Raw genomic sequence first — 14125 nt, forward strand, 5'->3', positions numbered from 1 at the left:
AGATGGCAAGAAGCGGGTGGATGAGGAAGATCACTTTGCTTGATGGCGTGCTGTTGAAAAGGCCTATGTCCAGCAGTGGACGTATACAGGCTGATAGATTGGATTGGAGATCCTTACCAGAACTACCATCTGGTAATGATATCACACGGAAAGTAAATTTGAAAATCGATTTAATCGGTATGTTGGTAAAGAGTAAGGACGTCACTATAACTAATTTGTTACACGGATAGTTCATTGAAATTCGATTCGACAAGCGAATGTTATGATAAGTATCGATATTGATAAAAACGGTATGATGTGAAGGACATCACTATAACTAATCTGTCAAATAGAAAGTAATACTAAAAACTTACTATATTCAAATACTAACTGTGCGTTTTCGCGCCTTCCGCTAACTTCACAACTTCGTTAAGTTACCACCGTTATTATATTTTTTGTGAGTGAAGTTAGCGGCAGGTGTCAATGTGTTTGTATTTGGATGGGGTATAGTAACGGACGGGGCATGAGGCCCTTCTTACATTACGATACTTATAGACGACTATTATTCTATGCGAGTCTCGAAGATGAGTCGCCTGGGAGTATCTCACTTAGGTACATTTGTATGGTGATTCGCACACTTTGCTACGGTATCCTACGCGTGTGCTACTAGTCTAACTATACCATGAATCTATACCTTACTAATTCTTCTTCTTCTTCTTTTATTTAACTTCTTCTTCATGAGCAATATCTACCCGCCGTGTCGGTCACCAGCGCATCGCATATCCTACGAATCTCAGCCAAATGTCGGCGGAACAGCTGTTCAAGAAATACAATAATTGTTTATTTTTAGTAGCATAATATATGAATCTCTAGTAGCAAACATTGTATTCTATCGGCGTGCGACTGAGGTATCGTCTCTTGCGGTTATCGTGTCGTGATGTATGAAGGGCCTAATCGTTAGCAATAGCCACTTACCTAGTCGGCGGTTAATTTATATTCGTTTTAGAATAGCCCGAGGGCGCCACTGAGTTGAAATTTTCGTTCACACGCTTACTAAATAAATAAATCTAATTATGTAATTAACTTTAAATTATTGAATATTTATTATTAATTATTTATTGTAATGTTTTTTCTGGACGGAGAGTCAATAAATATGCAATAGTTGGTTCCAATTTAGCTTTTTATTGGTGTTTCATTTGTCCCTTTCACATAATGTTACAGATTACCTGAAATCCTACCTGCGTTAGTTTAACCACTTAAGTTTTTAAAAATCTCTTGTGAACCCTTTGATTTTCCGGGCTATAAAGTATCCAGTATGCAATCCGCTGTGCTAAATTTCATTTAAATTCGTTCAGTGGATATCTGTGAAAACGTAACGGGTACAGACGTCTCGTCCCGTCCTATCCCTTCCTGTCCCATCCCGTTCCGTGCCGTCCCGTCCCATCGTTGCAAGTTGACTGCGATCTCGTGTTGATAAGCCATGTGATAAAGTTTCATTAAATTTCAGTTCTATAGAATGATCACGTTTATCTGTTTGCAATCCTAATTCTACTGATGAAGTTGTTGCAAATTCCTAAATTGACGCATCAGACCCATTACGTCATTAAGCCTGTAGTCTACCCATAGCCGGGCGGGTCACTTTTATTTTGGCTGTCAGTGATAAAGTTCGGTTCGTCGAGTGCCGGCGTCCTCATATAGTCGTACGGAACTAGAAACTGTTGTGAGTACTCTATAATTTACTACCTATCATAACATACCTGTTGTGAAAAAAAATAATGTATGAAGATCTGTAACGTCTTACCAGTTCGTTGCCAGAATAAAAGCATTGGTTATTGAATGAAATATTTGATAGGACAAGCCATGGGAGAGAGGCGCGGGGGGTTTCCGACCTCGGAGACTCCGGATTCTAGAAACCGGTTCCGCATAAGTACAATTATTACGGGCACGCAAGGAAGAATAGAAGTATCTCAGTAATTGGTAATTTTGAGATGGCAATTCAAGTTCAGAATTTTGTAGACACGTTTTACAAACTAATGTGTGTCTGTGGCCTGTCATAATTTTAAAAAAAAATATCTAGCTTAGAGTTAAGCACATGAGTTAAAAGATTTTTTATAAATCATTGAGGCCGTATAACTTTGAAGCTAAGTATTTTAACGAAAATCTGGCAAACAACATAGGTACAGATATTACCTACTTAGTTTATAGAACATGTCTACAAAATTTCATTGAGTTTGATTGGGTAGTATTCAAACGTGAGCCAATCTAGGTACTTAGTTCAATACTCAACTTGAGTTCATAACTACATATAACGGGCTGTCCTGTAAAGTGGACAAAAGTGAGTTACGTGTATATTACAATGCAGCTTGGTAGAGCATGTGGATCATAGAGTAGGATTATATATTTTGTATGGTGTGCGGCGCCGCGTGCGCCGGCCGTGTAAACTCACCTTACGCAACTAAAAACCAAGACATTTTTAATAATATGACAGACTAAAAATAATCCACAATAATATTACAAAGAGATTTGTCAATTTGTAGGTCTAGTTGCAGGGAGTAATCTCTGGAACTAATGATCTGATTGTGGAAATTCTTTCACTAATAGATAGTTACATTATTCCCGTTTACCTTAAGTTATGAAGTTATGTTACACGGACGAAGTCGCGGGCAAAAGCTAGTACCTATATATTAAAAAGTTAAACCTCTGTTTTCACAGCCATAATCCTCCTGCCTGTTTGTCGAGATGATTTTGGTGGGATTCCTCGTGATGCTGGCCGTCTCCAGGTGGCAGATAGATGCGAAGGCTGTCGACACTAGCCCTGGTAAACTATTAATAGCACCGCATTTTCTGTAATCCATAGATAGCAACCGAATCTCTTCTACGGTCAGTATCAATAAATCAATCTATCTGTACCTAATCTGTTGATATTATAAGGATCGGTCAGAAAAAGCAAGTATTATTTTGGTACTAGAGAATGCCCGTGACTTCGTTCGCGTGGATTTAGGTTTTTAAAGATCCCGTGGGAACTGTTTGATTTTCCGGGATAAAAAATAGCCTATGTCCATCCCCGGGATATAAGCTAACCGTGTACCAAATTTCGTCAGAATCGGTTAAACTATTGGGACGTGAAAAGGTAGCAGACAGACAGACAGACACACTTTCGCATTTATAATAGTAAAGTAGTATGGATTATTTAATTAAATAAAAAGTTCTCTATGCCCATTCTCAGGATGCAATGCTATCTGGGTGCCAAGTGCAAGTGATCAGAGCTGTCAAAAGTTAACACTATAGAATTATTTTCGCATTGTTCAGGTCTTGACTTCGTACCGCGGCCAGACCCCAGCGACGCGGACAACACTCTCATCTATTACAAGTCCCGTGACGACGCCTCCGTGCTCAAATGGACCTCCAAGATCGATGAATTCTTCGCACGTAAGTTCCTTACATTTAAAAAGTCAAGTCAATAATGCAGTCAAGCTAGACTTTGAACTAAGCGACAGTGACGCGAGACCACGACATGCGACACTTGGGAAACGACACTTGCGCACTGCTTTGTATAGAAATGTAGCTACGGACTCTACGGAAAGCGACCACTACACGCCATACAGAGCAGTTCATCGAGCGACTCCATCGCCGTCGCGCGTCGCGATCGCGTACCGGAAGATCTATATTTTAAAGTCCCCGTACTTAAAAAAAAAATTGTAAACTTCACTCTTTAAAGCTCGGCCTCCGAACTTTCACCTAATTCCTTTACCAATCTTACTGTTTCTTTTTGCGCTTCGCTTCTTTTTTCGTTGCTTCCCTGATCCCGATTGGTATTGAATTCACTAATGGTTGGTGATATTAAAACAAGATTTAGTTGAACCAATTTCATTAGGCAACTTATTCGTGGGATGTTAGTTTTTAGGGTTCCTTTTAAAACAACGAATCGTAATTAACGTAATTAATTATCACCATTACAGCCATATCCCGCAAATTCCACAACAAATAGTCAAAAAGTGTACCTCCAATGGTACCCAATTTGACTAAATGATTTGACAAAAAAATAAATTTCATAATAATTGCTTCCACAATGACCTGTTTCAGCATACAAAAAAGGCGCGGAGAACATCATGGCCTGCTCAGCCGACGCGCCGGTGCGTGAAAATCTCTTCTGTGATGTAGATCTGCGCGCTTTCGAGCCATGCATCTCTGAGAACAAGTATAACTACGACACCTACCGCAGGACGCAGCCATGTGTATTCCTCAAACTGGACAAAGTAGAGAAGTTTGATCTTTTATTTATTTGTATTGTTGAAGCAAGTGATACTTTGCGGAAGTCCATGATATACAAGGAACCAACAGCTTAATTTGCTATAATCCACTGAAACAGACAAATATGTATGGTGCAAAGTGCAGCATGAGATATGCACCACCTGCCCTCCCACTGCTAAACATGTAGGAAGGATGTAAGAAAGCATATTTTATTTATTTGACTGTTTAGTGGATAGTCCCAGCGGAACTCTACTACTAAGCTTCCGTCTGTCTGTTTGACTGTTTCTTATGAACCGTAAAAGGTAAAGTTGTCAGTGTGTAGTTTATTTTATTATGACAAAAATAATAAAAATCTCAAAATGATCACCATGTAAATTAAAATAAAGTTAAAAAGTGTTATTCCTTGTACGATGGTACGGAACAATTCGCGTGTGAGCCTAACACGCACTTGACCACGGTTTCTGACCATCTTGACATGGAACCCTAAAAATCAGAGACATTTTTTACATGTTTGACAAGATTTTAGTTCATCTATTTTATCTTTTCGTACTTCCAAATACAGTAACGATAAAGATGTCAAAATAATAAATGATTACATGTAATTTGTAGCTCTTGAACTGGATACCAAATCCATACAACACCACGGATGACATGCCATCAGAGATGCCAGATGGTCTGCAACAGCACATTGACAATGTTGTAAGTATTTCCAAGGAAATTTCTAAATATTTTTTAAATACGAATCAAAAATTGCGGAACCGGCAGGATTTGAACCTGCATCTTCTGGGTTCGCACCCGACGCTCTGACCGCTACGCCACGGTTTCGCTTACTGCCAGTGAAAAAAAAAAATAGAAGTGTTCTGCGTTAGATACTTACATAATATATCTAATATTATATGAATATGTCTATTATATATAAAAGGAAAAGCTGATCGACTGACCGACTGATCTTAGATCAACGCACAGTTAAATAGATAGGATAAAACAGGAGTTTGTATAGTCCACACGACAACGATATACGACGTTCATAAGCTAATTTGAAGATATACTGCAGCGAATTAAGAACTTCCTCCTTTTTGCAAACCTGGCTGCATCATTTCCTACTGTTATGTTGGTATAAATGCAGTCAAGCGCAAGCACTGACAGCGCAAGTCTACACATAACATACTCCTGATTTACCAAAATAACAATCTTTATTTGCCTCCGCAGTCTGGCAGTACAGATGCAAACACGGTGTGGGTGTCCTGCGAAGGCGAGAATCCAGCTGATGTCGAATTCATTGGACCCATTAAGTACCTCCCTACTCGTGGATTCCCGACCTACTTCTTCCCTTACAAAAACCAGGAGGGCTACCTCAGCCCACTCGTCGCCGTGCAATTTTTGAGGCCAACGAGTAAGTTCTGATAGTTCTCATTGTTGGCGAGAATACAGATGTACATTGGATCACGAACGTTTTTGTAAATAAATTATTGCTATCATTGCAGTGGGAATTGTCATCAACATCAAGTGCACAGCGTGGGCGAAGAACATCGACCGCGAGGGGAGCGGGCGGCGCGGCTCCGTGCACTTCGAGCTGATGATCGACTAGTAGATTAAAACTACCCATATACATAGAGTTGCTACCTGCTACTTCTTGATTTACGGGCTACCAGCATCAAAAATACGGGTTGTAGATTTTTTTACGGGAGGTAGTGCTCTAAATGAATATTTTATTCTTATTTTTTGAAGAAACAGTTTTGTAACACAAATGATTAACTTGTAATTCTACCTTCACAATTCGCTATTGAGTCTATATGTTACGATGAAGTGAACAACCCCATCAAACTAATTAAAGGTACAAGTTGGCACCGCGACAGAGACCGGAGACAGAGACCCGCGATCGTCTCTTGGCTTATTGAATTTCTGTAGTGTTTAGTCGGCGAGTGCGACAGAGATGCTGTATGTCTGGCTTATGACTTTCTATAGTGTCAAGTATAACAGAAACTCCCGGTGTTACTACAAAACGATATTTAATATTAGACAAACAAATCTTTTTATTCAGATAAAAGTTAGCCCTTAACTGCAACCTATGGTAAGTGATAATGCAGTCTAAGATGGTTCAGCTGTTCAAATCTGTTACAGTCGCTCTTTTAAAATAAAAAAAAGATTCCGACGAATTGAGAACCTCCTCCTTTTTTGGAAGTCGGTTAAAAAATGACAACAATAGGCTTAAACACAGTGTAACATAAAACTAGTTGTGTGGTAAGGGCATTTGTCTCGCCCGCTAACTGAAAACTAAGTGATGGTCGTGGTCGCGTGTCTCTGTCTCGCATTTCTGTCTCCGGTCTCTGTCGCGACACGAATTTGTATCTTTATAGAGAGTGTACCAATCGAAAATAAAGTGTCTCAAACCTAATCTAAATCATTTTACCTACTCCTAAATATAAACAACTTTTAATAGGAGACTACCATGGATCTATAAATACTCGAGACTACCTGTCTCTTAAATTGTGAAAAAAAAACGAATGACTTTATATGTATACCTACTCCTACCTACGAATTATTATCGATAGCCTTGTTTACCTACCAACTTATTATCGGTACCAGAGTTGAATAATTGAACTCTGTTACCGATAATATTACTTTTATACTTACTTATTTAAGTTTAGAACAACAATAATTATATTATTGTTGTATTTAAGTTTAGATTAATAAATTGAATCCATTTAATTTTGACCGTGTTTCATTTTTCGATACATTTTACACCAAAATATAGACGGAGATATTTTAAATATATTTTAAAGTTACATTGGCTAAATATTCACATACCGAATAGGCATACTTACTTACTTACATTAAAAAGACAATAATGATAAGATTTTAAAAGGCCTCTGACCCCCGCATCGGAAGAAAGCAGAGATGATAAAGTTATTTATACCTACGTACCTAATACAAAAGTCTGTTTAAGAGATAACGCCAAAACAGATAAGCTTTTGACGAAGTAACTAAAAATTCTAAGTAGGCATGCACTTACATAAAAATGTCTGCTCTCAAAATGAGAAGGGTTTTTAGGCCATAGTCTGCCACGCTGGCCGAATGCGGACTGGCAGACAACACACCTTTGAGAACACATAGGGTAGCTACTCTCAGGCATGCAGGTTTCCTTACGATGTTTTTCTTCACCGTTAAACCTCATGTTAGTAACTTAAGAACCTCCCGAACGTTATTGCAAAACTTTGGATTCTATTTTTTTTTTTAAAAGAATACTAGCCATGTTAATCATGACCAATACTTTTCTTTCCCCTCCAATTAAGCGTAAAGTTTGTGCCAGGAGTGGGTACGACAATAGTGCAACGGGTGGGGTTTGAACCGGCGACCTTTCGGAATTCAGTCCGCTCCTCAACCGTTGAGCTATCGAGGGTCTATGTCACGAAATAACGAAAAGCTTAATTTCGTACAGAATAACAGACAAAATATTTTTTATATTATATAAGTACATAAGTGCATAATATTATTATGATATTATATAGGCAGTTGGTACCTATCGCGCGCTCGCGTTTTTCTCAGTGATAAAGTCGGGGTCGTCGAGTTAGCTTGTCTTCCTCTTAATTTGTGGTAAGCAAAATACAGGGCTGTAACTGTTGTGAGTATGACTATAATAGTTATTACTTAACATTTTATAGGTACTTAGGTACTAAGACTGATTCATATGTGCAATTCTCATGCGCGTGTCGTAAAGCAAGATCCCAGCGCGCCAGACTTACGTTTTTTCTGAGAAACAAAATAGGTACCTATTAGATATACCTAATTAAAATTAAAAAATTGGATTCCAACTCCTCAATCCTGATGCTGCAGGGGATCTCACCATTAATACTGATGGGATATAGAAACTGTCGGTTATAAATTGATTGATATTGAAGGTATCTGTACCAAGTAAAGACTTTGTCGTTGACCTCGAGAACCCAACTTCTCAACTATCAAAGCTGTAAGGAATTGCATTCCTAAATCCTGGTGATCCCTCGGGATTTTTAAAGGATCATCCGTTTAAATGTTTTTACGTGGTACAGAAACACGTTGCATCCCGGGGATGGGCTATTACGGATAGGCTACTTTTGTCCTGGGAAATCAAAAGTTCCCACTGGATTTCAGATCCTAAATCCACGCGGGCGAAGCTGCGGGCATCAGCTAGTATTATTATAAACGCGTAAGTTTGTATGTATGGATGGTGTACGGATATATTTTGTTACTCTTTCACGCAAAAACTACTAAACGGATTTTAGATTATACTCTGGATTAACACATAGGCTACTTTTTATCCCGGAAAATCAATGATTTCCCACGGGATTTAAAAAAAAAAACTATATCCCCGGGGACAAAGTAACGGGCATCAGCTAGTAAATAATAGTTACCTAGGTTAAATAGTTTTTTCGTCTTCAGTCTACACCTGCCTGTCCTACCGAATTGTCGAGATGGTACTGGTGGGGTTCTTCGTCGTGGTGCTGAGCATCTGCTACAAATGGCAGATAATAGACGCGACGACCGTCGACAGCACTCCAGGTATTTACGGTACAGGCTGGGATTCCAGCGTAAAAACTTTTAAAAATGGAACACACGTTATTCCAAATTCAGTCTAGGACCTAGGTATACGAGGGGTACCTAACCACTAGGGTCAATGCCAATAATGATTTATCTTGTAGTTTTAGTGATTTAGTATTTTTCAAACCCGTAATGAATAGCTTCCAAAACTCGGGTCAATGCCTACGACGCGGCATTGACTCCGAGTGGTCTATTTACGTAACGTTCGTTGACCTCTAGAGTCAGATGTTTTATTTGCAATATATTGTGAACTTTTAAACATACAAGATTTTTTTGGGGTTTTCTGTACTTGTCGATAATAATCAGTAGGTACTAACTACTATCACCTGTCTTCGTTTTCACTAGCGTCTGATTACACCTTGTAGGTAGGTATGTGATGCTACATCTGTGACTCTACCACCGATTCGGAATGCAGGTTCTACTGAGTAGAGCCGCCAAGTAACTCAGCAGTTGCTCTTCTCAAATCGTAAATAAAAAGATACAATATTTGGAACTGAACTCAACTGAACTTAGTGGGCAACTGAAAACTAAAGGTTATATAGCACACATCAACTCGGAAAGGAATCGTCACCGTATCACCATTCGCCTCGCTTTCAGGAGAACATTATTATTATTAATAAAAGAAAATGGAATCTTCTTCAGGTCTTGATTTTGTGCCGAGGCCAGACCCCTCCGACGCGAACAACACTCTCATTTATTACAAAGTACATGACGACGCTTCCGTGCGCAAATGGACCTCCAAGATCGATGAATTCGTCCAAGGTAAGTTTCTCATATTTTAAAAATCTAGTTACTGAAGTAGTGAAGGATTAGGTTGCCGGCAACTTATGCCTTGCTAGACAGATTGAGAATTTCCACACTTTAAGGTGGACCGATTTTTCTTAGGAAACCTTACTTTTTCTTAAATATGCATCCTGGTTTTGATTGGAATTTAATTCCAAAGGCACCACACTGCACGCCACCGTAAGCTATTTCACCCTCACCACTTGTCGGCTCCATGCAACTCTCCTGCTATTGTCCATCCAGCACCTTGGGACCCCAATGGTTATCGGTTTTTGTGAAAAAAACCCGGCCAAGTGCGAGTCAGACTCGCACACTGAGGGTTCCGTACTCGGGTATTTTTTCCAACATTTTGCACAATAAATCAAAAACTATTATACTTACCTACATAAAAATAAATAAAAATCTGTTTTAGAATACTACAAGTAAATCCCTTTCATATGATACCCTACTAGGTATAGTTATCTTACTTTGAAAATTGAAACACATTTTAATTTTTTTTAATGATGTAACCGCAAATTCGCGGTTTTTAGATTTTTTCCTGTATCTGTGCTATAAGACTACCTACCTGCCAAATTTTATGATTCTAGGACAACGGGAAGTACCCTATAGGTTTCTTGACAGACAGACAGCAAAGTGATCCTATAAGGGTTCCCGTTTTCCTTTTGAGGTACGGAACCCTAAAAATGATGATGATATAACCTGTTTCAGAATACAGTTTGAAGGCCCCCGGTGCGGAGAACAGGATGGCTTGCTCATGGAGCGATGCGTCTGCAGGAAACAAGTCTTGTGACGTGCCGTTGGCCGATTTCTATCCATGCAACCCTGACAACCAGTATAACTACCACCGCGCGGCGCCCTGTGTGTTCCTCAAACTGGACAAAGTAGAGAAGTTTGACCATTTTCATTTAGAACTAGAGCTGATATTCGCGAATTCGTCCGCGTGGATTTACATTTCCGAAAATCCCATAGGAACGCTTTGACTTTCCGGGATAAAAAGTAGTTTAAATGTCACTCTCCAAGTCTTCAACCACAGTCATGTAAAAATCAGGTTGATCCGTTGCTCCGTTGCGGCGTGATTGAAGGACAGACCAGTAAACAAAAACACTTTCGATCTTCCAAAAAAAATTTGAAAAGACGGCATAATAATCAAAGATTATGATTTGTAGCTCTTGAACTGGACACCAAATCCATACAACACCTCGGAAGACTTGCCAACAGATATGCCAGCAGATCTAAAGCAGTACATTACTATAGTGGTAAGTAGGTTTTTTTAAAATAAAAAATAGCGAGCAAACGAGCAGGCGGGCGAGCACCTGATGTTAGGTTGGATCACCGCCGCTCATGAACATTTGCAGCACCAGAGGAACCGCCGATGCGTTGCCGGCCTTTCAGAGATTTGTTGGTTCGTTCCTTGAATAACCCCATGTTGTGATCTAGTGGGAGCATCGCCGATGGGAGTTGATTCCACAGTTTGCATGCGCATAAGGATCTGGCACAGCGGGCAGTCGATGTGCACCCAGGTGGTGAGGGTGACATTGCTTGCGGTTGCAGAAAAAGGAGGGTGGAATGAGGTCAAATTACTCTTCAGAACACTCCCCATTATAAAGGCGCAAAAATTGCGGAACCAGCAGGATTCGAACCTGCGTCTCCCTGGGAATTGCGCCCAGAGCACCTAAGACCGCTAAACCACGGTTCACTTGCTGCCAGTGCCGTTTAGCCTTTAAAGGGTAGATGTATATAAGTGTATAATTTAGTGTATCATGAAAAATGTAACTGTAATGTTACAATTTTTGAGCAAGCAATGTATCGCTTCTTCTGCTTCTGACATACAATACCCAGTAATTTTACTCCATAGACTGGCAAAGAATATGCAAACGCAGTGTGGGTGTCATGCGAAGGCGAGAATCCGGTGGACGTTGAGTTCCTTGGGCCGATTATGTACATCCCTCGGCGCGGGTTCCCGGCCTACTACTTCCCCTACACCAACCAGGAGGGCTACCTTAGCCCGCTAGTTGCCGTATTATTTGAGAATCCTAAGAGTAAGTTTGTTATTTTATTTTATTGTTCTGATTACAGAAGCTATCTCAGTAAGGTATGATCCTTTAAAATTTATAAAGGACCGTATTAAAAAGATACTAGATGATGACCCGCAGCTTCGCCCGCGTGGATTTCGATTTTTTTTAATCCCGTAGGAGCTCTTTCATTTTCCGGGATAAAAAGTAACCTATGTCCTTCCCCGGGATGTATCCCAAGTCTGTACCAAATTTCCTTAAAATCGGTTCAGCGGTTGGGCCGTGAAAACGTAGCAGACAGACAGACAGACACACTTCCGCATTCATAATATTAGTATGGATTAGAGAAATAGAAATAGAAATATAGAGACAAAAGTCACTGACCCTTAATTATGACAAGTGATAATAGCTTGGGGTAGCAAAGTAGAATTTTTTTAAGGAAACAAGATGGGAATCGATGATTATAGATAAAAGAAGATCTACCTAAATCCACTTGTCCTCGCGCCGTTTGAGAGGTCAAGGAGTAGGTTCAGGCTATTACATATTTAGGATATTAAAGATTAGGACCTAAAACTTAAAATAAATCGCAACCGTACGAAGCCGGGGCAGGTCGCTAGTTACCTAATATTTTTCTAAATCAATCGTCATCATTACAGAGGGCCTCATCATCAACATCGTGTGCAAAGCGTGGGCGAAGAACATCGCTCGTGACGCGTTGGAGCGGCGCGGCTCCGTGAGCTTCCAGCTGAAGATCGATTACTAGATTACAAAGAATCGAATCGAGAACGAATACGATTAGACTGGGTTGTTTTAAAAAATCGAGTCGATAATCGTTGTTGGACATCAAAATGGCTACTGAATGCGAATACACAATGCGTAGTTAAAAGCTAAGCATTTTATTTGACCGTGTACATTTTTAAATACCAAAATATAGACGAAGAATATATTCTCTACCTTTCATTCGGGTTGGACAACTAAGTCAATTTAGACGTGTTAGCCAGTGCAAGGTGGTTTGAGGATTTTCGATAATAAAGCACCCTCTAAGTCTAGTATGCTATTCATATGCGGACCATGAGATTGAAGTTTGAGTCCGATTAGGGCTATAATGTCTTTGAATTTTTTGACGTGACAACGTCTTATAATTCGATAGCTTGTAATATACAAGACACAGCTATTTTTAGCTTGAGTTCTTCTGAAAACGGTACATGTTGTACTAATAATATAGACCTAATTAGTAATACTACTAATTCCAGTTTTTTTACGTTGGATACAAACTATTATAATAGTTTGGATACAAATAGTTGCATGGACACTACTGTAAACAGTAATAAGATTTTAAACTAAGTAGTGCGACAACAGATAAGCTATGTAAAATCAATCTTGTACACCAAAATATTCAGGGCTTATCTGGCAAAGAACATGAGATAGAACTATTTATTAAAAAATTTGATATTGACATCTTATGCCTCACTGAGCATTGGCTCAATAGTTATCAATTAATAGTAAATTTAAAACATTATCAATTGTCAAGTGCGTTCTCTAGAAAGAAAGCTATACGCGGAGGGTCTTTAATATTAACCCGCAACAATATCAATTATAAAGAACGGAAAGACATTGTTAATCTTTCATTGGAACGCACTATTGAGCTGTCCTGTGTTGAGCTGGAGCGCTATATTGTCGTCTGCGTGTACCGACCCCCCTCAGGTGACTTTGTTCTGTTTGAGGACGTTATGGAAGAGGCCTTGAGGCGGATATGTAGGTCATCAAAAAAGATATTAGTTTGTGGAGACTTCAATATTGATATTTTGCTTCACACTTCTTTTACTGACAGATTACTCAATTTATTTAAAAGCTTTAATTTACAGAAAATTTTCAATGAACCAACACGGATAACTGCAAATTCAGCCACTTGTATAGATAACATTTTCTGTGACTGTAAGATTGTCGCAAAATCGATCATGACGAATCTAAGATCCGATCACTGTGGACAAATGATATCTGTTCCCAGTGATAATCAAGACATAACAAAGTTAATAAAGTATAGGCCAGTAACCACTAAAAAGGTAGAGCAGTTCAAACTAAAGGTTTTAACTGCTTTACCTAAACTTGACTTTACTCAGGGTGGTCCGGATGAACACTATAATGCTTTTTTTGATCTCATAAACTCTCAATTTAATTCTACCTTTAAAATTGTAGAAAAAAAACTGTTTAAAAATCTTAAATTTAGTGACTGGGCTACTGTTGGCATCTATAAAAGTAGAAATAAGTTGTTCGACTTGTATGCAGAAAAACAATATAACTACACTCCCACATTTGTTGAATATGTAAAAAATTATTCAAAATTATTCAAAAAGGTTTGCATACAAGCAAAGTCACTCTGCATAAAGCAAAAAATTATTAATTCTGATAATAAAATTAAAGCAGCTTGGGATATCATCACGGATGAAACTGGGAAACAAAAAGTGCATAACAATAAATTGGAGCTAAAAATTAATAACCGTATTATTGACTCCAATATTGAAATT

At 39.0% G+C, this 14125-nt stretch overlaps 2 protein-coding genes across 3 annotated transcripts; both read left to right on the forward strand.

The window, feature by feature from the left end:
• The first annotated feature begins 1504 nt into the window (after positions 1-1504).
• Positions 1505-6939, forward strand: LOC123864906 (sodium/potassium-transporting ATPase subunit beta-2-like). Its single transcript, XM_045905654.1, has 7 exons — positions 1505-1699; positions 2692-2797; positions 3289-3408; positions 4063-4235; positions 4840-4929; positions 5440-5623; positions 5715-6939. The coding sequence occupies exons 2-7, from the start codon at positions 2719-2721 to the stop codon at positions 5816-5818; spliced, it is 750 nt and encodes a 249-aa protein (XP_045761610.1). The 5' UTR covers positions 1505-1699; positions 2692-2718; the 3' UTR covers positions 5819-6939.
• An 829-nt stretch (positions 6940-7768) lies between these two features.
• LOC123864881 (sodium/potassium-transporting ATPase subunit beta-2-like) lies at positions 7769-12546 on the forward strand. 2 transcript variants are annotated; one of them, XM_045905612.1, is made up of 7 exons: positions 7769-7852; positions 8647-8766; positions 9448-9567; positions 10297-10469; positions 10755-10844; positions 11444-11627; positions 12257-12546. In XM_045905612.1, the coding sequence occupies exons 2-7, from the start codon at positions 8679-8681 to the stop codon at positions 12361-12363; spliced, it is 762 nt and encodes a 253-aa protein (XP_045761568.1). In that variant the 5' UTR covers positions 7769-7852; positions 8647-8678; the 3' UTR covers positions 12364-12546. The 2 variants fall into 2 exon arrangements, with proteins under 2 accessions (XP_045761568.1, XP_045761576.1); XM_045905620.1 differs by having other exon boundaries at positions 7784-7824.
• Positions 12547-14125: the final 1579 nt, after the last annotated feature.

Source organism: Maniola jurtina, chromosome 1 (assembly GCF_905333055.1).
Source record: "Maniola jurtina chromosome 1, ilManJurt1.1, whole genome shotgun sequence".
Classification (NCBI taxonomy): Eukaryota; Metazoa; Arthropoda; class Insecta; order Lepidoptera; family Nymphalidae; genus Maniola; species Maniola jurtina.